Here is a 25,511-nt window from a genome sequence, read left to right on the forward strand (position 1 = left end):
GAACTTACAATATGTACAATGTTTGTATGTAAACGTTCTAATGAAATCTATAAATAATGAATTTTTATTCCATTGTAAAATTGAATATGTTGAATTCAAATTTCAAGAATTGAATATAACGTTATTTTTTGTTGATATTATTTAAATTTGTATTTTCAACAAATAAATCGCCAAAGATCTAGCTATTTTCCAGCGATAGTTTCACCCCCGTGGTGGGTTTCCTCTTTCGATACACAGCTGACGGCAATTCAACTCACCAGAAATCTTAGATAGTTTTTGTGTTTATATTTTTTGGCAAACAAAATGGAAAATGCTGTAAGCATGGCAATAACAATAGCATAAAACATATATTTAATTGTTAATGTGCAGGCGGCCACATCAAGCAGCGGGACGGATGGCAGGAATACCGAGGAACAGCGACGCATTTGGGTGGGAAATCTGGACTCTCGCATCACCGAGTAAGTTGAATGCCCCGCGGTTGCTATAGCGATCGGTGCTAATTATTCCCTTTGCACATTGCCTCCTATCGGTTTCAACTCCTCAAACTGATGCAAAAATGCGGTGCCATCGAGAAGTTCGACATGCTGTTCCACAAGGGCGGCCCCATGGTTGGCCAGTCGCGTGGCTACGCCTTTGTCACATTCGCTCAGGTGAGCTACCACTGCCTTTTGCCGCTAACTATACTCACTAATTTCCTACTTGTCCCTTTCAGAACGAGGGCGCCACTAATGCCTTGCTAAAGCTGGATGGCACCAGCGTGGGCAATCGCTCCATAGCCGTTCGTCTTGCCAAAAACATCAAATATGTAAGCGGAGTGTTTGTATCCTCTTTCCACTTAATACCTGGTTTATACTTCCTGCAGGATGACCTACAGAAGCCCAAGCCGCGCATTGAGATCCCTGCCCTGGGCAGCGGCAAGCGCGAGGAGAAGATCAGCAAGTCTGAAGCCATACGAGCCATTGAGGCCAAATTAAAAGTTTTGGAACGGCAGACGGATGACAATCTCGAGCTCAATACCATGGGCAGGGGTGAGGCAAATGTGCCCTTTATCCAGCGCTATCAGTTCAACAAGGATCGGGACGGAACGCAGCGCTACGGCAAGTCGTCCTCCGCCCCATATCATCGACAGCAGCGACCCAAGCGACGCTAAAACCTCCGCCTCCACACCCATTTAGTCTGTAAACAAAAATCTATAGTAATCTTAGGACGCTACCTCAGCAGACGAGCCTCCTGGCAGGTGTAATTTACAATTTATTTATTAAAAAAACAAAAGACGAGATAAACTAACATATCTACTTGGGGGCAAACTTGATTTTGCCGCGCATGTGGTCGGGCAGTGGAACAGTGCCCGGACATGGCACCTGGCCGGGTATCTCGCAGATGCAGTGGCGGCCGCAGCCATAGCCAAAGTTGGCCGGATTGTCCTTACTCTCCTTCAGACGCGTCTCCGCATCCAGTTGATCCCTGGAAAAGTAGATGTCGGATCACATACAGATGTGATAAAATGAATGATTAGATGCTTACCGCGTCTTGCCCACCACCTGGATGAGGTGCTCAATAATGTCATCCCTGTTACGGCTGTCCACATCGATCAGCATGTCGCGACCGTCTTCGAAGTAGCAGCGCACAAACGGCGACGGCGTCATGTTCTTCAGCGTGAGCACCTGCACCTCTGGGTTCTTGAACTGCACTTGGGGTATGTTCCAGAAGACAAAGTCCCTGCCAGACCACATAGGGAGCTATTAAAGTTGGAAGTTCTGGAGAAAAGTAATCCTATAGGTACTTACCGCGCTCCCGCATGATGGTCACCGTAGGTGTTGTAGTTGACGCTAAAGATGCGCACATTGTCCTTTAGCACCAGTTTGCCCGCATTCAGGTACTTCAGGGTGCGCCGGATGGGCTCGCGTCCCTTCATAAAAGGCATGGCTGTGTTTTAATTGATATTTTAACAGATAATTAAGGAAAAACAGCTGAAAACGCGATTCGGAATCGGCTGCTTGTGTAACTGGGCCAGCTGATGGGCCAGTGTGACCCTATCACGGGAGGCAAACAAACAGTGTTGGCAGCTATTGGCCAAAAATAGCTACATTTTTATTAAATAATTGATAATAATTGATTAATTTTAATTTTTTGTTTTTAATTTGTATTATTTTCCTCGCCTGAATATATATTTAAATTAATTAACAAGATACCCACCATGCCAGTAAATTAATGTTTAATTTCACCATGGCCGGCTGTCAAATTTAATCAAATTTCACCATAGCCGGCTGTCAAATTTCATTAACAAACTACGGTCACATTGCTGCGCTCGGGCAACCTTTGCAAATAATTAAATTCAACTTTTGGCAACATTTTATAGCTCAGCCGAATTATGACAGAAATAACACTCGCTTTGATAAAGCCCCACGTGCTAAGGAACACCTATGCGATGCAGCAAATCCTGTCCCTGATCAGCCAACACTTCACCGTGCTCGGTCAGAAGGAGGTCCACATTACGAAAGAGCTGTCCGAGCGTTTCTACGCGGAACACCAGAATAAGTTCTTCTACCATCGCCTGACCAGCTTCATGAATAGGTAATAAACATATTCAACCTAAAATATAGATTCATTAACACATCCTTCTCCCCAGTGGTCCCTGCTATGCTTTGATCCTGCAGTCGGAGGCCAGCATCCAAAAGTGGCGCAATTTGCTGGGCCCCACCAAGGTTTTCCGTGCGGTTTACAGCGATCCCAACTGCATTCGAGCATTGTACGGTTTGTCCGATACCCGAAATGCCTGCCATGGATCGGACAGCGAAGCCTCGGCCCGCCGTGAGATCAGCATCCTGTTTCCAGAGTTCAAAGTCGCTCTTCCGGATACCCTAGAGAGTAAAAAAGAGACGACTACCATGACGTAGCCCACGGATAAGGCAGTGCATAGGCCAAGAGAAGAACTTGGTCCAGTAGCATTTGTTATTACCTAAATATGGCTGCTCCAGGTTGAACCTGGGAGCACTGTGCCTTAAGGACATGGGATCTCCCTGTGAAGTTGGCTTTGCAAGAACATTTCCGTATCGTAATGGGAAAAGCAGGTAACCCAGTCTCTTGTTCAGTTTTATTAATGTTGCCACAACCGTTAAAAATTGTATGTATAGATTTTTTATTAGAGTGTATAGATATTTACCCTATAATGATATTTAACTAAGCATCTTTGTTGCATTAAGACCAAGAGAATTGGTAGCATATTTTTAATTTTAAGATTTGAAACCAAAACTGTTATAAAAAGTTGAATATAACATGCCGAACGAACAAGTTTTCCTTAGAAACATGTTGAGCAACATGTTTTGGTGTTGCCAAACATTGCGATGCTGCGCAACTTTGTTCAAAAACTGTCTTAGGTACAAGGTACAAGTACAAGGCTCTACACATTTAAAATAGAATACCACAAATTATAATATGAAAAAATGTGCCTATAAAATAAGATTAATTGTGAAATGTTAACAATAAAATCAAAAATGATCTCTCAACTGCTAATTTAACTAGCATGCTTTTTTGGAAAATACCTCAAATTAAAATAAATGAATTAAATTAAAATGAAAATTCATTAAACATTATCATGTGTTTCAAAAACTTTATTTCTTCAATTTTTGTTTACATAATACAATTCTTTAGTCATTAGGTGGTAGGTACATGTATAGATAGAGATTTTCGATTTGTTCTGGTTTAACTCCGTTTAACTCATTTTAAATAGTTGGGAATACAAATTTATAAACTTAACAAATTATATAAATATATAGTATATGTGTAAGTTCTGTGCTATCCCTATAAAAGGGTACAGGTATATGTATTTAAGTATCTATATGTTTTTCTTTTATTTGTAAATCGGTTCAGACCCTGTCAGCTTCTTTTCCGTCATGTCTTGGTGAGTCTGTGAGTGAGCCTTTTCGGGTGTCAGCTTCAAGGAACAATATGAACAAAAAACCGGTACTCGGGGGGGAAAAGAAAAGGATATATACCAAGGACACTCATGCCCAGACTTTAAGGGATGCTGCTCAAGGACAGCAGGAGGTGAAAAAATAAACAGAATAATAGCTAAAAATTTATAAATTATACGGTTGCGAGCGAGGCGGCACCAGCATCTACTGTCTTTTTCTAACTCGCACAAAGTGATGACGAAAAATGAATAATTCGAAATAAAAATGGGGTATAAAAACCAAAAAATAGGATGTAATAATAATAATAATATTCATAAAAATATACCTCTAAGCTTTGTTGTCTCAAAACTCTCTACAGACGAAGCAAAAAAAAAAAAAAAAAAAAAAAAAACTATGTATTTAACAAGTATTCTTAGTAGTATTTTTGTTTGCTCTTGCTTTTGTTTTTCGTTTTCTTTTAGTTGACATTTTTTTCTATTTTTTTGTTAGCATTTTTCTGTGTTTTGTTTTTACTTTTTGGTATCAATTACAAATCTTAAGTTGCAGTCCTACAAAATTTAACAGGCGGCGTCTTTGGCGCATCAAAGTTCGAAACATTCAGTTTGGGGTTTATTTTTTTTTCTTCTTTTTATTTTGGCTTTTGTCCTCGTTTTTTCTTTTTGTATTTAATCCCCATCAGCCGAGTTAGTTGCTATATAAATATTGCTATTCCAACCGATCTCTGGATCGTTAAACACCTATGCATAATGCGGGTATATCTAAAAAGCAAACGGGAGAATCAACGTCGGGGAGAAAAACCGAAAAGCTCTGCCGGCGAGTATTGTTGTCGGTGTGTAGTTTTTTTTTTTTTTAGGTGGGTACTGTACGGATTGGTCAAAGACAATATAAAGCATAAGATGCGTAGCGCCATACGAATTTTGTCAAGCTGGTTCCTAGAGCTTTATATTGCCTTCCGTTTGGGTGGAGTTCTCGATTCCCTTGCTGTACCTCAAATCTCTAGTCCCCACAAAAACACTATAGCGATTTGAAATCTCTCGTTTTTAGACAGTGAAATCTCTAGCGCCTTACGCCATACTTTTTCCTTCGGATCCCCTACATATTTCTTTACATACATAAAATCAATAGGGTCTTAACAACTGCGTGTGTTTTGTCATTTGATTTTTGTTTTTGTTTTTTGTGTTTTTTTTATCTTTAAGTACTAAAACATAAAAATATATGTATGTATGTATATATAGATTTGTATTGTTTGTAAATACGTACGTATCAACTATGCAACTTGGCCTATGCGCGCTACATACAATTCTTAAAGATATACACATGTATCCATACTAATCAGTATCTGTATACGCAAATATAATCTTTGAATGTAACCAGCTCATAGCGTAAAAAGACTATTTCGAATAGTTTCCGTTTTTCTCTAGCATTACATTTTTTGTCAACGACAACGTCAATATATCAATATAGGTTGCTCTTATAGTTCCACGACAGATCCTCTCTTCATCTCTCTCTATTCCTAGTCATCGATCCCCTTGTATTCTGTCAATGCTTCACTCCTAATATATCCTTGTATAGTAAATAAGCGAATGTATATTTGCTTCATTCCTTCCTCTAGGTCTGATGACCCCAGTCCCACCTTGAGCACATCCCGGGGCAAGCTTCACTCGAACATGGCCATCGATGAGGTGGGCACCACCTCCAGCAGTAGCTGGAAGAACAGGGTCACCTTGTCTGCAATGAGAGAAAGGGATTTAATTGAAACCCAAATTAATTTTATATAATTATGAATTACTTACTCATAAACCTCGGCGTCATGCCCAGCTTCACGAATGGCACGTAGAAGATTAGGCCCGCAAAGATGAAGAGCAGGGCATACAGATACTCAATGCGCGGCGTCTCGAATATGGGTGCCGCCACGAGATAGATGGATATGACCAAGACCACAACGGGAATGATGATCGGCACTTTGTACGGCCGTGGATAGTTGGGTTTGGTGTAGCGCATCACGATCAGAGCCAGCATAGCGCCACCGTAGAATATCCAGGCGGTGAAGCTGAAGAAATCAATCAGCGAATCAATTGTGCCGTGGAGCACCATTGCCGAGGCAATCAGCGACTGCGGGCAGAGACGGGGAATACATATGCCACAGAGAAAGGTACAGATCGAGGGAGAGAGAGAGAGAGATAGACAGGAGTTTAAAATGGGGATCGTATTTTAAATTTATATAAACATATTTATATTTTGTACAATTTACTATTTGCAATTTTCGGAATATTGTTTATCTTCAAGCTAATATAAAGCAAAATTAATTCGAAAAAAAAAGATTATAAAGAATAACATGCGTAACGTTATGGTTTTAACCTGGCTTCAGTCACTCTTGAAATGTGTTTGAACGAGAAAAAGACAGAGAGCTCTCTCTTTCTGTCTTTATTTTTGAGCAGTCTAGATCTTCCTGTCTGCTTACTTAGCTGATTCTAGACTTACTTCCACAAGGAAGCGCATTCTATATATAGTTTTTTAAATATCAAATGTAAGCGAGGGAAAGGTCTTGCAATTCTATGCGCGTTACGCATCTTATTTATTTTTATTTTATGGACGAGACTAATTACAAATATATTTTGTTAAAGAAACGTGGAATGTGAAAGATATGGTGATTTTCCTATGGGTAAAGTCTTTGCTACTTACGTGGAATATCAGGCCTGGGGCGGGTGTGAGGCGGCGCACATGGACATAGGAGAGTATATCCAGCAGGTGACCCTCTCGACTGGCCGCAAAGCACAGACTGCAAGGAAAAAATGTATATATAATAAAAATATTAAAAATATAAATTATGAAAAGAGTAAAAATATATCAAAAATAAATTATAGTATTATACATTTCCCTACCGTCCAGCTGCAAAGAGCGTGCCATTTGCACTACCAAAAGTGCTAATGGTGACGCTGAGTGGCATGAGCCAGGCGAGGGCTCCGAGTATGCGATTGCCAAAGGTGACGGCCACCGCCTCCGATTCGATCATCTCCTGGGGCGACATGGCCGCCAGATAAGAGATGTTAATCAGAGCATAGCAGAGCGTCACCAGCGGTATACCGATGATGATTGAGCGCGGTAGATTCTTGCTGGGATTCTTGATCTCCTCGGTGACATAATTGAGATTATTCCAGCCGTCGTAGGCCCACAGTCCCGTATAAAAGGCCGTGGCAATTGCGCCCACGTTCGGCATCGGGCCATTAAATGCATTCGACAAATGCTGTGTGTTGCCCTGCATCAGCTTATAGGCGCCGCCGCAGATAACCACCACCACGGCCACCAGCTTGGCGGCAGTGAATATATTCTGCACGGCCATACCCAGGTTAACGCTGTAGCAGTTCACGAACAGAATCATCACTGTAACGGAGATATAACAGACAAGGTTATATGGAATAAGATATCAGGAGCTAAGTGGTACTATATACTCACCAATTGCCACCAGGGCTACCATCTTGACCACGCCCCTGGGCGGGTCGCATTCAGTCACAAAGGCCTCAACGGCGTACTGTGCAAATGATAAGCATATTATAGCCATTTGAGATGGCTTCAACACCAATGTCGATACCCATGAGAACAGAAACGCCGGCGCCGGTCCATAGGCATCCATAAAGTACGCCCACTCCGCCCCCGACGATGTGTTCATCGTGCCAAGTTCAGCGTAAGCCAGAGCGCCTACGCAAATCGAAAAATAAAAGAGATGGAAACCGAGGAAAAATTAGAACAAATGGGAAGTTTGTCAAACAAATTAGAGCCAAGACCCGAGGTCACTTAAATGACCTTCTAAGCAAATTGTTTTCAGGCTAAATTTTGCGCCCAACTAAGGGTTCAATTTTAAGTTCTATTCTATTAGGGTTTATAATTATGAGTTAATTGTACATAGTATATAAGCGCTATATGAATACTGAAATTGAAAAAATATATTTGTACTATTTTATTTATATTTAAAAACTATATTTTTATAAATTTTTAAAATAATTTCCTGGTTGCAATGGGAATGTTTTAACATTTCAGTAAAGAAAATATTAAAGCCTTACTGTATTTAAAAAAAAAAAAAAAACATTTTTTTTTATAATTTTCTGTCTAATAAGGCAAATTTAACCAATGTTTTCTTTCACTGTATCAGTACTATACAATGAAAAGCATTGGATTTTTGGCAATTTGCCAGCCGTGCAACAAGTTGATGAGATGTGGATAATGATGTGTAAAATAAGTGGGTCAGCTGCATGCAATGCACGTGGCTATCGGTCATGAGCGACCGAGACCAGGGATGGTGTTTGGAACAATACTTACCCAGCAGCGAGAGCAGACCACAGGCAAGCCAGATTATAAAGCTAACTCCAACGGAACCAGTGCGAACCAGTAAACCGGAGGGTGACACAAAAATTCCAGACCCTGTAAATGGAATGAAAGAACATATATAAACATATATTAGGCTAAGAAATGCAATCAAACAAGTATGAAAGTTATAGTCAATAAGGCCCGACTGTAAGATATCTTTTAAAAAAATTATAATCCTAAATTAAAATCTATAGTGTTAGCTTAATGTTTCTATAATATAGCATTAAAAGGTGGCACAGAGAAATCGACGATTCGATTTGGATAAAATGCTTATATATTTCTCATAATTGTATACCATCCAATGCCATATATAAAAATAAATATATATCCCACTGTGCAATGCATACGTCACAGTTGCATTCAAAAAGAACAGCTGATTTTCCGTGGATTCGTTTATGCTAATGTGGGAGTGAGGTAAGATAAAGGGAGAGAGAAAGAGAGCGATAAATCGCAGATATGTAAAACAGTGGGTGTTGCCGACGTCATCAGCGGGCGTGAGCTTCGGCAAAAGCTCTGAAAAACCACGAGGCGAAAGCATAATACCGGTAAATAATGGTTTTTCTCTTTTTCGCGAGAAGCATTTCCCCCGGAGAGGCAGGCGCATCCGGTGGGCGAATGAGAGAGAGAAAAGGGAAACCAAGAGGACAAAGAAAAGGAGAAATGCGTGCAACAATTTGGTAACACAATTGCGTGCCACAACTGGCACCATTGCCTAAGGTCAAAGTGCAATACCGATAATAGCCGGTATTCGTGTCATAAATATGTAACCTAACCTAACTTCGTGTATGCCAACAATTAAGGGTAAAGCCATAGAAATTATTTTGTTGATTGAAAAATAAAAACAAAAAATCGATATTTTAAAATTCCAATAGCTATTTAGTAAGATATATAGGATAAATATTGTCGCAGAAAGAGACAAATCGATAGTTTTAGGTTGATTTAAGCTCATTTTCGATATTTCCGATTTTTAAATATCCAAAGTTTGCTATATTTTCAATGTGATATTAAGCGCGATATTGTAGTAAATATGTATATCGTATGGAATTTTTAATTTTTAGATGCATTTTTTGGCAATCGAGTTTCGAAGGAAGAAATCACTTTATTCCCTTTACAAGTTGTCAAAAGTATGCTACAAAATATATAACCTTATTTATTTTTTAAAATTTTAAAACCTTTGCTATTTCTGTGGCATCTTAAATGCCTGTACATGATTTTAGATAATTATATACATATTCTCTTGACCATAACTGTATTTTTTTGATAGTATTTTGCTGCAACCTTCATGTACACGTTTATTTTACTCCAACTCAACATAAAAAAAAGAAGAGAAAATGCCGGGAAAATGCCCTTATACACAAAATACAACACCCACGGACAGACAGGCAACACCTACACATATATCCCGGAGCTGTATACATATATATACTGCTATACGTAAATACATATATCTAAATTTATGCGAACGTATTTTTGGCCATGCGCGCCTCCAATTCAGCCCACAAACAAAATCTAAACGCCATGAAAAAAATGTGCCACAATATTTTTCAGCGACCCGGCCAAGAGGAGAATGTTAAATGTATAAAAAAAAAAAAAACAAAAAGCGAAGAAATAAGAAAAAAGTATCAACAACAACGGACACAAGAATAATCATTTGACACGGTCCAGGAAAATAGCATGTTCTTCTTGTTTTTAAGCATCTCAGTGATTTTTCTCCTGGCTCATGTTTTATGCATTTTCGTCTTGTTTTTTTATTATCTCAAGCGGAGGTTGCACTTACCTATCATGGTTCCAACAATTAAAGCCACCCCACTGAAGAGGCCCAGCCTGAAAAAATACAAAGAACATGGCGTAAATTAAGTTTTACAATTGAAAGTTGAAATTTTGTATACACTGGATGCTAATCGTTTTTAAATAATGCAAAATGTATCTTGGTTAATATCAGAAATGGGAGTTTTAAACAAGAAATTAAGGCCATCTTCGGAGGCCAAAGATTGTTTGTAAGTAAATTATACGATTATTTTTATAAAGTCAGAATTTTATTTTTATAAAAATGTTTCTTATTTTCTAATGAAAGTGTTTTATATTGAAAAAATAAAACTTAGTAAATAAAAAAAGGCTTTAGTGAGCAGATAAACTTTGGACTTATTTCTAAAAATACATATATGTTAGCATATCGTTAGTTAGATGTCAAAATCTAAACAGTAAACTTGTTAATTTTAAGTGAGTAAAGTACAAGTTTTAATTAACACCAAAGTGTTAAATTTAAATCAGCTGTAAAGCACGCTTCTGTCTAGGTAAATAGAAAATGTTTACGAAAACACACTGAAACCAATACCGACAACAACTATTTATAAGTAAACAGAACAAGTTCAAGCATTAAAACTAGGAAAAGTGAAACCACTTTTAAGCAAATATTTTTAAAAGAAATTTGAAATTTAAATTGAAATATTAAATTATTGAAAGAAATGTTAAAAGTGGTTTTAGACTAATGATATGTATAAAGGAGAGTAAATATGGTACATAACATATTTACATAGAAATTAATAGTTACTATGGTTATTTTTTGATAAAAGTTAGTCATGTACTTTTTGTATTTATCAACATTTGTATTAACGTGAACCCCAAAATTGTGTGAATATTAAAAACTGGTAACAAGGTGGCTTGGTAGTAGCATATTAATACAAATACAAATAGATTCTTAGATTCCTGTTTAGTGTTCTTTAAAATAAAAATAAAGGTCAAAATAAAAAACAGACAATTACAATTGTATTTTTCAAGACGTACAGTCATATCTAAATCAGATTCCATTTCGCCGACTTACCTAGCAATCGATGTGGTTACCATCACTGCAACGCTAATACCAGTTGGGAATTATAACGTCACAGGGGTGGGAAAAACCTCGCAACTAGGCTCATCGATCTGCCATAAGAAATACATATCTAAAGCGGTGTATGCTTCGATTGCTGCTCTGGGCAATGGTCGTCATCAGCAATGGAAACTGACGTTTTCATTTTTGGCAAGACAAGATTGATAAAATATATGTATGTATATATCCTACCTTCTCTCGAGGTGAACAACGTGGTTCTGCGTTGAGCCATTCCTCTCCAGCGGCTTCCGCATCCTCCCGGTCCCTGATGCGTCGGTCTCTGTCGCTTCGGGCCCTTCTGTCCCAAGAGACCCATTGGCGCACATGGTCCCGTTGCTCGTTGCTTTTGTTGGCACATTATGTCCTGCAGGATCACCGGAAAAAAAGATCAGAGACACATTCAAATTAGCATCGGATTACAACAAAGTATTATCAAATCACAATAAAAAAAAAAGAGAAACAAATATGAAGCATAGAAATTAATATTTCTGTTTTCAATATTGATCTTAAAATATCTTTTCCAAAATAATCAAACAGAGAGCAGAGCACGTGGGAAGGGATTAACATTCTGAGATCTATTCGACATTTGTGGTTCCAAAATTAAATACGCCTTAAAAAATTGGAATGAGTGTTTAATAAAACATACTTTTTATATCACAGAGACTATAATAAATATTTTTGCATTAAGAACTAACACAATAATTGGTATAATTATTTGAAAATCAGTTTTTCTTTTACTAAGCTAAAAAAAAAGCACATACACAGGACTTGCACTAGAAAAAAAGTTTGATTTTAAATTGGATTTTAAATTTTAATTTTATAAAAAATTATTTTATTCAATATCTAACACTAAACCATCACAAGGATATTGTTCTTCTTTCCGAGAAGTATATGTGAATCATTCATAAAAAAAATATGTGAATGAACACTCGCACACCCACACCACACACACACCTCTATTATCTGTTGAATTATTATTTTTGCATGCGGTTTTTTGCAAGCAAAATAGTTGTGATATTTTATCGCGCATGGCATGGACGGATAACAAGTTGCTAATATTATTTCGCCGCGAATTTCAGCTCTCAGCGAATACGAATATATGTGAAGCGGCCAAAACGGAACAGGAACGTTGGGTAGAACGGCGGTAGAACCAAGAGAATCGTAACGCTGTGGGCGACAAATTGCAGGCAACTGTCCGCCTGCCACTTGGCGGCGGCGTCAAATAGTCCGCACGGCGAGAGCTTTCCGCCGACGGGTGAGCCGAGTGGCAGTCGTGCGGCAAACGAACAGCAACCGAGCTCCACCCGAAGTACCTACGAGAGGCTAACACGAAGAGAAAGTTAGGATGCTGTCGAGATGATGACGGCCAGTGATGAGCAAAGGCAATACTTTTGTCCAACTGTACCCGGAGTATTTGTTTATTTTATGGTACAAGTTATTTTAAAATTTTTTCTAATTGTACGGTACAATATCATCACTAGAGATTTAAATACGTTTACAAGTTTTGCAATATAAGATTCTGCCTTGAGGTACAACTTCTTCTAAAAGTTACGGCACTTGATTCTTATTTTGCGTACCTGTCCCTTAACTTTGGATGGATCTAGGTACAATATTCCAGATTCTATCCAACACTGTCGAGTACTCTCTCTTTCTCTCACTCTCTCTGTCCTCCCTTGCTGGCTCAGATTCGCCGTTAGCTTTCGCCGCTGTCTACGTGACAGAGTTTGTGTATGTATAAATGTCCTCCTGCTTCTGACTGATTTATGAAATTTTTTTGCCGACTGGCGTATGGGTTCTATATTTTCATTATAAGATTGTCAAGGTGAAGGCATCGCGCTCTCTCGCTTTCGCCTCTCGCTATCGCTCTTGTTAGCGCTTTCGCTCTCAACTTTTCCCGGCTATTAATAACTTGAAATAAAAAATTTAAAATTGAATTAGTCGGCTAATTCCCCCCGGCGACGTCAGAAGGTTCCAATGCATCCACAAAATCTGACAAATAGACCAAGACCAACACGCCGCAAGGGATTCGTCTTCATCGCTCTCTCGGCAGCTTCTGGGCGCCTTCGGGATACCGTGCTCTCGCACTGTCTATCGCTCTTTACTCTCAATTAATTGTTTGTGGCGCATTTCATTTGCCTCAATTGACCGTTTTGTTTAATTTTTTTTTATATTTTTAATAAGTATTGGTAGGGGGACTCCGGCCCAGAGCCAGAGCCTCTCTATTAGGTCATGTGCTGCGACTCCCTATGTACATCTACGTCATTGGGTCTTTGCCTCTGCGGTATCTTCGATATTCTCTCGCCCACGAGGCGTCAAAATTTCATCAGCCCGCCGACTCGTTTGTACCCAGATACATACATACATACATACATATTTATGTACATATATACAGACATACAATTGTGGTTCCAAAGTTTCATAGTTGCTCTCACTCACTATTTCCGTTCGATTCTACGCCTGGACTTGCCCCCAAAAATCGTATATGTATCGAGAGATAGTGTTTAACAAGTAAGTGTCTATAAGCAAGAACATAAATATCATACGTATTCGGGGATTTGGATACACAAGCCCTCACACACGCCGTCACTGCCACTGGAAATAAAATAGCAATGATCTCTCCCTGACTAACGCATCCAGTGGAATAAGTCATAATGAATAATATTTTTAAATTAGAAGCCTGGTTTTAAACGGAAAATTATGAATGGGATATAAATACGATCGAATTCGGTATTTAAGGTTATCATGTTTGGGTAAACACTGCGTATACGTGATAAAATACACGTTACGTATACGCCATGTTGTATATGTATTACACTTAAAATTATGTCCTTCATGTTATTATTTTTACAGTAAATAAAACAAAATAAAATCATAGTGTTCAGGTTGAAAATTAATAACGATCTGTGGTAAAGCTGCGTATACGTGATTTAATACACGTTACACGGAAAATTAAGCCCTTGTGTTATTATTTTCTTAAAGCAAATATAAAAAAAAAATCATAATGTGCTATTTAAATATTTATAATCGTATTTGAGAAAACACTGCGTATACGTGATAAAGCATTTGTTACGTATACGCCACCTAAATATTATATTGTCTTAAAATTTAAGTACTTTCTTATTTTTCAAGAAAAATTAAACTAATAAAATCATACAGTTTAGGTACAAAATTATTTAACGATTTATTATCGTATTGGTGAAAACACTGAAGAATTTGTTACGTATACGCCACCTAAATATTATATTGCCTTGAAATGTAATGACTTTATTATTCTTCAAGAATAATTTAACTAATGGAATCATACATTTTAGGTAAAATTTTAGTGAGCTTGTTTTGGGAAACACTGCGTATACGTGACAAAATATTACGTATTCGCATTTTTGAAAATATTTGACCTTAAAAATTTTAAATAAATAATAATTCAAACCTGGCTTCATGTTAAACAAAAAAAAAGAAAAGAAAATCTTGTTCAATACCTACAACAGTCTTGGATAAATAGATATTTCCAGAGCTTAACACTCTACCTGGAAGCTCAGAAGTATTAGAGAACGATTGTACATTTCTTAGAATGCACTATTATTTTTCCCGCCACAGTACGTGTGTATAAATAAATAATCTACGTCTATACCCTGGCACATATATCCCAATAAACATAAATAAAGGGGTCCTATGTTAAGCTCTCTGTCGCCTTTCTTTTTTCTTTCTTTCTATGTGTCTCTCTTTCTTCTTCGTCTTTCTCCTCAATGTATATGTATGTTATTTTCTGTCATAAAAGTCACGCGCCCGTGAACATTCCCATCTTCTGTTTTCTGTTTAGATTTTTAGCCAAAGGGGCGTGGCAAGCAGACAGCAGACATGGGGCACTTTACTTAGCGATCTTAATCATTCTAAGCCAACAAGCGATCGCATGTCCATTGCAAAAGTAAACAAATGAAGGGAGCTAGAGATCGAAATGATTCTAGAAAACGACCACTTTATAGAGTTTGAAATTCACAGACAAGCGATAGATCTTGTTACTTAATGGTGTTACTTACTTATTTACTCATTGAAACAAGTTGTGTTATAGTTTTAGTTAATTGTTGAAGATGTATAACAAATATTTTTGTAAAGTCTTGGATATATAAAAGATTGAAAAAAAAAACAAGTGCAGTAGGTTCTTTGTTTATTCTGTGAACCTACAAGTTGGTTTTTATCATTTATTTTTATATATTTAAATTTGTTTTGTGTTTTATTATTATTATTTTTTTTATGTTATCTATATTATTTTTCTTAATCAGACAGATAAAAAAAAACATTATAGAGAGTATACTTCCAACATTTCATTGATAATTAAGTTACTGCTTCCTTTCCGTTTCCATTAATTAAATTTTAAATTTATATACTGTACACACATTTTTCTTCAGTGTACAAGAGTCAGCCTCTTGCTACCCCCGTTCTTTTGCCACCCAACTCCAGTGACGCAAAGAAGTCGCTGCCTGCCAGCGCCACTAAATGAAAATGAGTAATAATCACGCGCTACACATAGCACGGAATTTCTGCACCCCCCGAGTCCCTAGCCTCCTGCCACCGTTTTCCTCGATGATTTTGCTCGGCAAATACTTGGCTATTTCTTGCAAATGAAATTTTTAAATATGCCAAGCTCAACGTCGAACAAAATGACGCGAGCGAGAGAGAGAGTGGAAGCGAGAGAGGGGGTGCATCTTAATTGGCATTTGGCCAAATAAAAATCATTTTGTTGGTAAATATTTTCAGGTTTCAGTTAATTTTCTTGTTCTGAATTGAAAGGTAGATATAGTGCTCGTATGGCATCGATTACCAAAACAAACATAAATTAATTCAAGCGATACGAATGTCGAAGCAAACATTAAACCCTATCTAAAAAATGTTTTGCCAAGGAAACCCCTTAATTCATTTATTTTAATTACTCAGAAGATTAGGGTAAAAATAATATATGTAAATATACAACAAATCCAACCAAGTTCTAAGTAATACTTAGTAATATAAACAATATAAAACCCATCATGTTTCAATGTAGCAATGGATCCTCTTGATCTCTTCTCCCTCTCGATCATTTCTTTCATAAAATTTAATAAAAAATGTATTCAGCCGCCCTGCTATTGCCGATATTTAATTTAACATTATTTGTTCATTATTTAGCCTTCGTTGGCTGTTAATTAATAGGCGCATGGAAATGCTTTATCTACTCAGCAGCTTGTACCGCAAAATATATATATATGTATATGCTTTGTTGGATTGATTGATTGATGGATTAATTGATCAACTGTTGGATCGATTGTCCGTGCTGGCTCACCTTTGACCAAAAGAAGCGCCGACCTACCATCGTCCAATAAATTAAGGAACTTGGTCACAAGTGTTTGCTTAACCCTCGACTGACACGCGAGCCCGAAATAAAACCACACGCCACTTTGCTTAACTGATTTGTTCCGTTTCTCGAGTCCCAAGTCCCGAGTTCCAAGTCCCGAGGAACCCGTCAAAAGTGTCAATGGCCCTGTCCCAGACTTAAGTCCCAGCCCCTCCGAAAATGCTCAATTCGGTTGTCCACTTGTCATAACAAGATCAAACGTTTATGCGGGATAAAAATTAGGAAATTGGAAATAGTATTTTCAATCTTTAAAAATAGGTTTCAGGGTAAAAAACAGAATGAGTTATCTCCGAGTTCAATTGGATGATCAATTTGGGAGTTATTTGGCAATAAACTGGTATCAAAGACCTTATAATAACAAGATGCATAACGACCGTGCCCTTTATTTGCCATGTGCAAGTAATTCTTTTGTACATAAGTAATAAATTTGCGAAAATTCTAAAATCTTAAAGTAATATGGCACAAAGGTCTTTTGTTGCACCTATATAATCTCTATCTTTCTCGCACCTCAAATGGTTACTCAAGTTCCGAACCTTGACTGTAAAAAGGACCACTTTAGCGTTATTTATTTGTTTGTTTATTCAATTCTAAAACTTTTTAGAACTGTAATTTTTAAGGTTGATTACAGTCTCCTAATTAACTAAAAAAAAAGCAGCTTTCTTTCTTACTTTTCCTTTATCAATTATAATTATATCATTATATTATTAATGGAGGCTGAATGCGTGATATATTAATTATAAGTCATAACTTTAATTTCATTGAACGGCTTTTAGCACCTTCGATATTCAAGCGCAAACGTGTGGCTGATAAGTCAGGTGTGAACCAGTTGAAATCTAATTGCAATTTAATATGTGACTTAATCGTTTATATAGGCCAGGCAGGGAGCCATTAAGGAAACCAGTTGGATACCAGCTAAGAGCAGATGTTTTATATGCTGGGAAATGGATATATATATCCCATATAAACAAACTTAAGATTGTTGTGGGATCATTGCATATACTTATTATATTGTATAAGTTTATAATTATCTTTTTAAAAATGTATTTTCTTAACAATTTCTTAAGGATACTTCCTTTTATTATTATAGTTATGTATAAACTGTCTTATTTAATTTTAATTCTAATTCATGATATCTCTTGCGCATAAATGTCCAAAATCGCTTATGAAATGCTGTGCTATTTCAATATGTCTTCTGCTCCATTTGCGTCAGACAAAACAACAGGCCCACCTCAGCCCCTCAGATCTCGCTTTATTGGATGCTGTCGAAATGTAGTCTAAATTGAAATGTATCGTTTGTCGTTTAACATTGCTGCCCGTCTCTCTCTCTTTCTCTCCATGCCTTCTATGGATTTCGTTAATTGAGATCCCGCAATGCAATCGGAAAAGGGGGTGGGATGGGGGGAGAGGTCGAATCGTGTGGCGTTGGGCGTTGGAAGCACGACAAAGTCAATGTCAAGGCGACCCGTGCACACGGGTGGCAAGTGGCAAGTGGAATGTGGCAAGTGGGGGAAGTGAAAAGGCGTGTCGCCATCTTGTAATGCCAAATATGTACATGAAAGTGCAAAAGAAAATGGGAAAGGGAAAAGAGAAAAGGAAAATATTGTGTCATGTGCGGGGGAGGTCGAGGCTGCTATCAATTCCACGGAATTCGAGCATACTTTTGAGATTAACAAAACTGATGCAGATACATTTTAAAATATGAAAATATGTAGGGTTAGGAATAATTTTCCTGGGCTTATACACCCATGCATTTATCGAATCTATCGGTTTTCGATACGAACTTTAAAATTCACCAACGACCTTGGCATTGCCACAAGCCTTGGTGAAGGTCACCAACTAAACTTGGACCATTCCTCCCCATAAATAAATCATTTAAGAATATATAAATGGTCAGAATGAAAGAGGTTGGCTTTGTAGACTTACACTAAAGAAACTTTTAAGGATAAAATACGGAATTAAAGATCTGAATGATGTAAAGAGAGGATTTAAAACCAATTACATGTGATATATGGCTAGATCTACTCAGCTGGTGATGCTGATATTGAATATGAAAACTTGAATTGTCCGAAAATGTGAATATATCACTACTGTATTGACATTTGACAAGACGGTCGATATAAAAATCGATATAAATGCGATAAATATCGGTATTAGGTTGAATATATTTAATTCTTTTTAAACGAAATTTATTTCGATATTTTAACTTTAAATGCTACTTTTGTTGATATTTAAAATTTCCTAATATAAATATCATAGTTTTCATAAATGTTGCACTTAAATTTTAGGCACCTCTCCATACAGTTTTACAATTTAAAAATTAAATTTTTCTACAGAAATTTAACAGGAAAAAAATCTTATGATCGAAATTTAAAGACCTAGTCAATCCCCTCAAGAAACTCTACAATAAGATTATTAAAATTAAGCTGCAGAAAACTAAACACATAATTAAAGCAGTATTCAACATTTTTCCTGATTTTCCTGATTTCCTGCTATTTATAATCCAAATCCGTCCAGTTGATCTCCTTAGCTGGCATGTGCATTTTCCCCCATTTCTTTCCATTTTCTACGGCCGGACCTCGGTCTTCATCATCGTGTCGCACTTTTTGCCTTTTTCCGCTGGCATTTCAATTTAACTCAATTGATTTTTATTCGACTCGTGACGGCGACTACGACGCCACGTCGCTGCCGGCGTTGATGATGACGCTAATGATCAGACGTTATAATTACAAAGCGATAAATTCATTTGGCCGACGACTCGCGAGAACTTAGACGAGACACAGAGAAATTGGAAAAAAGTGTTCGTTTTTGGGCAAAATAAATGAAATAATATAAATATTTACATTGAAAAAAATCAATTTATATTATTTACCATTTCATAGAAACTTTTACTAACTTTTGACGAAACTGTTTAAAGGATTTTGATATTGATATAGATTAACATTTTGAAATACTTGTTGCAATCTAAGTTACGTTTTAACATTTTACACATAACTTTTTATAAAAGTGTAATTTTATAATAAATAAATATTCAAAAATATCCGGATATCGTTAATGGATTGGGAAAACGCTTCTAAAAATATATATGTACATATATCGCTAAACAGCTGCACTCAAAGGCACGGAAAACGGAAACGGTCCTCCTCCTTACGTTTCTCCTCCTCTGCTTTGTGTGTGGTCATGCTTGTGCTTGCCTGACCTGGTCCACAGCACACAGCCTGTCCTCGATCCCGTTATCTTTTATGCATGGTGGCAACCTCGGCACATGTCCTGGGAACCTGGGAATCCAACTGGAAATACAGCCAGCAGGCCAAAAAAGTTTTTGTGCCCCCTTGCCCGGCTCATGCAAACTTAATGCTTGAATGGTGAAGCCCAAGAATTGGCTTCTTCTCAAGCTGTTGCCAGGAGGTCAAAGAGGGTGAAAAACAACACCAGACAGATGGAAAATACAAGTGAGAGAGAGAGAGACAGTGAGAGAGAGAAGGAGACGAAGATTCACTGCGAGGCATTGAACTCATTTTTCCCAGCTCGAAGCGCCATTCAATTATTTGTAAGCCCAGCAAGGACACGCACACACAGGAGCAAGTCAAAACAAGTATACACAAGTACGAAACCTTGTGCTCGTGGGCGGGCTATGAATTTTAGAGGCTCGTCGTTTTTCCCTCGCTTTGTAAACGTTTTCCCATGCTATTACCGTATTCGATAGTCTGGTATTCCAAATTAGTTCAAATATACATATTTATAAACTAACTAAAATGGGTTAAAAATTCAAAGTTTATTTGAAATTATCTAAATATGATAACTTAATTCATTTTCATTTAATCAGGACTATATAAGGCAGATATACTATCTGATAATGATGTGTGATCTTTAGCTTAAATTGATTAATAAAGTTATAATTCATCAACATTTTTGATATATCAAGGAACTTTATAATTTTCAGATACCAAAGTACAGTACACAGTCTTCAATATTCTACACTTACAAGGTCACAGAATTCCGACTTGAGAATTTTTAGTGCAGTCTTAGTCATAAATTCAGCTACTCTTGTGTTCTACAAACTCTTTACTTTAAATTGAGTTTATATTTCAAAAAAATACATCCCACAAATCAATTAGTTTTAATAAAAAAGTTCGATTTTAATTAAAAAGAGCATTTATGTTATTGCAAGCTGGTTTTCCCATCAAATAAATTCGCTTATAAAATACTTATGGGCGGACAGAAGGCGGTCGGTCACACATGTCGCCTCTGTGTATCTGCAGGTCACGCCCCTCGCTCGGTACCCGCTGAGCGTTGGGCGGTGGGCGGTGACCACCTGTTTTTATGGCACACACCCCCAACATTGGACTTACGCAATGAAAACCGGCTCTCGGTGACGTTGTCAGCTGCTCATTTGCGCAATACATACATACACACACTTTTGTTGGTTATTTATGTGCAGGATATGTGCGTGCGTGGGCCGAGAGTCTGGGCCAAAAATAGATGAGCCAGAGAGAAGTATATATACATATATATATATATTAGGCTAACCCGACTTGCCGAGAATACCGGTATTTTGGTTGGGAAAAAAGCTTGCTTTAGCCCCAACGCCTGCGCTGTTAGCTGTGTCCTTGGCAGGACATATCTTGCTGCTGCTGATAAGCTCTTGCTGGCCGTGTTATCGCCGCACACTTTCACTAACCTCGTGTATCCTGGTAGCTGGTGTCCTGCTGCTGCGAATCCTGAGCGCCGCATAGGCAACGTAAAAGTTTCTCGGCAACGGCAGAGTTCCACCCCCAAAAAATCAGGCAGCCCAGCACGTAGCACACGCTTTGCAGGGTGGCTCGCAGGGCGGCTCATCCACATAATTGCGTGCCACCCACTCTGGGGCAAATGACAAAGCCAAGGACAATGCGTGCGGACAATGGCGAACTCCTTAGCCCTGGTCCTCAATTTGCGAAATGGCGAAATTCGGAATGAAATAAGCTAAGTGCTTGCCGTTGCTTAACTTTTGTTGGCAACAAAAGGGAAGAACCCCTATAGTTACCACAACCTCTGATTAAATATGCTTGTGGGAATTTAGTTAAAATATTGAAATAATGATACAAAAAATCTATATTTTTCTTTATATATTAAACTTATAATAAATAATAATCAATTTAAAAAAAAAATACCTGCCATATTTCTAATTAATATCGATAATTAAATAAATTGATAAATAAAATTTAAAAAAAGTTTTTAATATTTTCTAAATAATATTGATTTTATAATTATTTATTTATTTATTTCTTATTATTTATTATATTTATGGATATATTATATTTGACTTTTTTTCATTAAACATCCATATATTTTGTATATTGTATATTTTGGAATAAATCATTACTTATAGTTGTGATTAAGCCAAATGCTATTCATTGGAAAGTTTATATTTCTAAAATGTTTTGTTTATGACATGTAATTCTTAAGGAGGCTGGGGGCGGCACTGGGAACTGCCCACACACTCGAGGAACTGCACAAGCGATGCAAACAGATCTCTGAGATCTTGAGGGAAACCACCGGACGACATCTCTCTCTCTCTCTGTTCCCTAAGTGTGATTAATGACGGCAGCTCTGAATTGTTAGCTAAATGCATCCGATCATCAGTGCAAACTATTTTTGCACTTGCACAATAAACTGGCAATTGCAGTCATTTATTTTTGCTATATGTGAATGATATATAGGAGATAATGGGATTTTTTTTTAAAGCTTTTCCAAGAAAAAATAACTGACAAATTAATTAAACAGCTTTAAACTAATATACTTGTGGTTAAAATATTATTTGTTAATGGGTTTAAGACAATTAACTGCAATTTTATCTAAATTTAAATCTAATATATATTTTAAATATTATCTAAAAATATTTAATATTCATTCATTTATAATATTACATTTTATTTGAAAATCTCCTCTTATAATATTATTCTCAACCAAGTACACCGACTGCCTGCGACCTTGCAACCTCTTTGTGTTGCCTTGACTTTGCCCTTGGCTTGGCTTGACTGCAGCTTTTGTCCCGCCTAATGGCTTCCGGTGATGCCAAACCATCTCGGCTCAGCTTCGTGGCCAACAAGAAGTCAACTCGGCTTGTGGCATACATAATTATGGCCACTTGCCACCGACAGCGCCCAAAAATAGGCAGCACCTAAGAGCTAACTAGCATAATCGGAAAGAATACCAGGTGCGAGCTTGAATGCGGATGCGGATACGGATATGGGGTAGCCATCCATGTATCTGTATCTACAAACGGGTTGGTTTGGGCTGGGGGGTACAGTCGACGGCAGCAGTCGCTGATAAGCGGGCCTTCGGCAGCTTTTAACGATTGCGTAACTGACAAGGCACCTCTGGGGGTGGGCAGCAGGCGGTAGGCGGCAGACTTGGCAGTCGTAAAATGGCTTTTAGGGACAATAACGTTAATAACAACCTCAAATGAAAGTGAAATGGAATAGGGAGCAAAGGGAGCGAAGGGAGCGAAGGGAGCAAGGGGGAGCCACAACGCAACTCGGGATATTATCAGTGATTGGGCATATCTATCTAGTTCACCGACTTTGGATATTGACACAAGACAAAGATAGAGATTTTGCCAATACAAATAAACAAATCAAAGTCATTATAAAAGTAATATCTTTAGGGCTTCGTCTATATAGTTGAATGGTGGTTTTCAATTAAATCAGGTTGGAGATAAACAAGGTTTACAAGAGATATAAAGGAATTACCTTTTATGGGGTGTACAAATAATATCGGTAATAATGATTATACAAATATTTAAAATATTGTATTTTATTATTATTTTGTCTCTTTCTTGAAATATATTAATCCGATGTATTAAAATAAATATCGATTAATTTGCATATTATTAAATATATCGTAGCTTTAATATATAGATTTACATATCGAATTTCACATTAAAAACCGATACATTATCGATGTTTTGATGTTTTCTGACCTATCCGCGTATGCTTAAGGGTTGACTTGACTTTAAAAACAATAAAACAGAATCAAAAAATGATGTCGAATGCCAAATCTTAATCTTCTTAGTGTGGTTTTAGGGGCTGTTGCGTTTTTACGAAAGTTTTAAATGCGATTTTAAGAGCAATTTAAGGGCGGTAAGGCGGTTTTAAATTATCGTAGACTCTGTTAGTCTACAATCCTTTTAGAAACTTTAACTATAAGCACATTTTTGCCAAGATTGGGCACCAATCTACAAGATCGGGCCCATGACCAACCTTGACTGACTGCCAGACAGAAAATGTGTGCAAAGCAAAACGAAACTCCACACCTAATGAGTTTTAGAATCCTTATAAATGAGTTTTCTCTCCGCGATTAAAACGTACTATTCAAAGTTTGTTTTTGTTAGGTCATTCGCGACAATTCGTAAAATAACAGACAGAACGCCACGAGGTCTAGGTTTTCCCTTGGACATTTGATAAGTTCGTCAAGTGAAAATCATTGCCAACTGTTTTCGGCTTTTTATGGGGCTTGTTTACAACAAGTTCTCACCGCCCTTCCATTGGAGTGGGTGTGTCACAGTGGCATTGTTTTTGTGTTGCAACTTTTATGAACTTGGCTTAGAGAGTCTGGCCGATTGGAACAGCTGTTCGGCTGCAGCAGCACCCACGCACATGCATACCACCCACACAGTCACACCATTACCCATTCATACACACACACACACACACACACACACAGGCAGTTGGGAAATTGTTCGCCGGCCCGTAATTAACCGTTATTTGGCCTGCGCATGCGTCCTCGGTCACACACTAATTTCACAAGAAAAAAAACTCGGTCCAGGCAGAAAAGTAAAAAAAAAGAATAACGCGCACGGACCGCATCACATGCAATTGTTTGCGCCGTCATTTAGCACAGCGCCGTCGATATATGATATATGGAAATATATAACTCGGATAATCACCACTAATAATGCAAATCGAACGAATGTCAACAGAGAAAAAAATAATAAGGAGAGCAGGGCTGAGGCGATAACTCACCGTTGGCGTGAATATGATTTGTGTTGTTTGGTTGGACATGCTGATACATGACTTGCTACAGTGCGCCAATGTCGTCACTTTCATGTCACTTTAAACACTGCGAGAGAATGAAAGCGTCGGCCCCAAGCTCTGCGTATTTATAAGGCGCCGGGAATCGGAATCGAAATCGGAATGGGAATCGCAATCGGACTCTCTGGGGCGTCTCTTTCGCACTCTGCAGTCGCTGCCTCTGCCACTACGCTGCCTCGGTCGCGGTCGCTGTTCGTGTCGCAGCCGGCGTTTTCCCAGTATTTTTTTTAGTTGTCCTTTTGCCTAGAGCTTTTTCGGCAGAGAGAGCTCTGCCGGCGAGCAGCATAACAGCAAAGGAAGAGAAGCAGGAAAGCCTACAAGAGAGCCAGGAGAGCTTAGCAAAAGAGAGAGCAATGGAGAAACAAAAATGGTGGCAAGGAAGAAGAAGCAGGGGGTTGCAAACGCGGCTTGTGACGTATGCAATTACAGTGGCTCAAACTCAATGCTTATATGCTTAAAACAGAGCCCATTCCTATAGCCTTAGGTACAAAAAGCAAAAATTACATTTTGTCGAGGACAAAAAGGATAACAAAAACAAAACTTAAACTAATAAGAGCAGCTTTTATTTTTTGCTTTAGCTTTTACATACATACAGACTTAGATCATGACTGTGGGATTGTTTTTTCGTAATGGGCTTCAACGTTGAAGCGCCCAGCCATGTCCTCAATTGGAATTTGACTAATGTTGCGTATACGTAATATTCGTTATTTATTTATATATTTTACATTTTAGATTCTTTTAAGTAATTCTTGATTTCATTCTTGTATCCTGTATATTATCCTTTTTATGGAAATCCAAAGGCAGGAAATGGAAGGAAATTCAAGCATTCAAGCCTGTATTCAGAAACTCTCGAACTTTAGTGATAAAATTATTAGCGAGAAGATAAACCGACCCTAAAATATAAATCATAGTAT

The 25,511-nt window shown here is 37.7% G+C and overlaps 4 protein-coding genes across 7 annotated transcripts; 2 read left to right on the forward strand and 2 right to left on the reverse strand.

Annotated features, from left to right (window-relative positions):
• Window positions 1-182: 182 nt before the first annotated feature.
• On the forward strand, window positions 183-1,272 carry LOC108074141 (probable RNA-binding protein 18). 2 transcript variants are annotated; one of them, XM_017166040.2, is made up of 5 exons: window positions 183-315; window positions 370-458; window positions 530-650; window positions 713-805; window positions 863-1,272. In XM_017166040.2, the coding sequence occupies exons 1-5, from the start codon at window positions 304-306 to the stop codon at window positions 1,148-1,150; spliced, it is 603 nt and encodes a 200-aa protein (XP_017021529.1). In that variant the 5' UTR covers window positions 183-303; the 3' UTR covers window positions 1,151-1,272. The 2 variants fall into 2 exon arrangements, with proteins under 2 accessions (XP_017021529.1, XP_017021530.1); XM_017166041.3 differs by lacking the exon at window positions 183-315 and having other exon boundaries at window positions 326-458; window positions 576-650.
• mRpS25 (mitochondrial ribosomal protein S25) lies at window positions 1,192-2,039 on the reverse strand. Its single transcript, XM_017166042.3, has 3 exons — window positions 1,788-2,039; window positions 1,525-1,719; window positions 1,192-1,464 (listed from the first exon to the last, which is right to left on the reverse strand). Exons 1-3 carry the CDS (start codon window positions 1,922-1,924, stop codon window positions 1,293-1,295), a joined length of 504 nt encoding a protein of 167 aa, XP_017021531.1. The 5' UTR covers window positions 1,925-2,039; the 3' UTR covers window positions 1,192-1,292.
• A 258-nt stretch (window positions 2,040-2,297) lies between these two features.
• Window positions 2,298-3,524, forward strand: nmdyn-D6 (nucleoside diphosphate kinase 6). The gene is made up of 2 exons (XM_017166044.3): window positions 2,298-2,574; window positions 2,630-3,524. The coding sequence occupies exons 1-2, from the start codon at window positions 2,372-2,374 to the stop codon at window positions 2,895-2,897; spliced, it is 471 nt and encodes a 156-aa protein (XP_017021533.1). The 5' UTR covers window positions 2,298-2,371; the 3' UTR covers window positions 2,898-3,524.
• Window positions 3,525-3,596: 72 nt separating this feature from the next.
• sbm (L-type amino acid transporter sobremesa) lies at window positions 3,597-24,624 on the reverse strand. 3 transcript variants are annotated; one of them, XM_017166130.3, is made up of 10 exons: window positions 12,097-12,316; window positions 11,335-11,506; window positions 10,054-10,100; window positions 8,229-8,330; window positions 7,504-7,610; window positions 7,368-7,443; window positions 6,797-7,295; window positions 6,597-6,693; window positions 5,708-6,026; window positions 3,597-5,642 (listed from the first exon to the last, which is right to left on the reverse strand). In XM_017166130.3, exons 1-10 carry the CDS (start codon window positions 12,170-12,172, stop codon window positions 5,572-5,574), a joined length of 1,566 nt encoding a protein of 521 aa, XP_017021619.1. In that variant the 5' UTR covers window positions 12,173-12,316; the 3' UTR covers window positions 3,597-5,571. The 3 variants fall into 3 exon arrangements, with proteins under 3 accessions (XP_017021619.1, XP_017021618.1, XP_017021617.1); XM_017166129.2 differs by lacking the exon at window positions 12,097-12,316 and adding an exon at window positions 24,529-24,624 and having other exon boundaries at window positions 7,368-7,610; XM_017166128.3 differs by having other exon boundaries at window positions 7,368-7,610.
• Window positions 24,625-25,511: the final 887 nt, after the last annotated feature.

The sequence above is a fragment of the Drosophila kikkawai genome, chromosome X, assembly GCF_030179895.1.
Source record: "Drosophila kikkawai strain 14028-0561.14 chromosome X, DkikHiC1v2, whole genome shotgun sequence".
NCBI classification, from domain to species: Eukaryota; Metazoa; Arthropoda; class Insecta; order Diptera; family Drosophilidae; genus Drosophila; species Drosophila kikkawai.

Coding starts and splice junctions, on each gene's coding strand:
- LOC108074141 (XM_017166040.2), top strand. Junction 651..712: donor CCTTTGTCACATTCGCTCAG/GTGAGCTACCAC, acceptor TGTCCCTTTCAG/AACGAGGGCGCCACTAATGC. Junction 806..862: donor TTGCCAAAAACATCAAATAT/GTAAGCGGAGTG, acceptor TACTTCCTGCAG/GATGACCTACAGAAGCCCAA.
- sbm (XM_017166128.3), bottom strand. CDS start 12,172: ATGCGCGATAAAATATCACAACTATTTTGCTTGCAAAAAACCGCATGC. Junction 11,507..12,096: donor TAATTCAACAGATAATAGAG/GTGTGTGTGTGG, acceptor GTGATCCTGCAG/GACATAATGTGCCAACAAAA. Junction 5,643..5,707: donor CATGACGCCGAGGTTTATGA/GTAAGTAATTCA, acceptor CTCTCATTGCAG/ACAAGGTGACCCTGTTCTTC.
- nmdyn-D6 (XM_017166044.3), top strand. CDS start 2,372: ATGACAGAAATAACACTCGCTTTGATAAAGCCCCACGTGCTAAGGAAC. Junction 2,575..2,629: donor CTGACCAGCTTCATGAATAG/GTAATAAACATA, acceptor CCTTCTCCCCAG/TGGTCCCTGCTATGCTTTGA.
- mRpS25 (XM_017166042.3), bottom strand. CDS start 1,924: ATGCCTTTTATGAAGGGACGCGAGCCCATCCGGCGCACCCTGAAGTAC. Junction 1,720..1,787: donor GACCATCATGCGGGAGCGCG/GTAAGTACCTAT, acceptor GTGGTCTGGCAG/GGACTTTGTCTTCTGGAACA. Junction 1,465..1,524: donor CAGGTGGTGGGCAAGACGCG/GTAAGCATCTAA, acceptor CTACTTTTCCAG/GGATCAACTGGATGCGGAGA.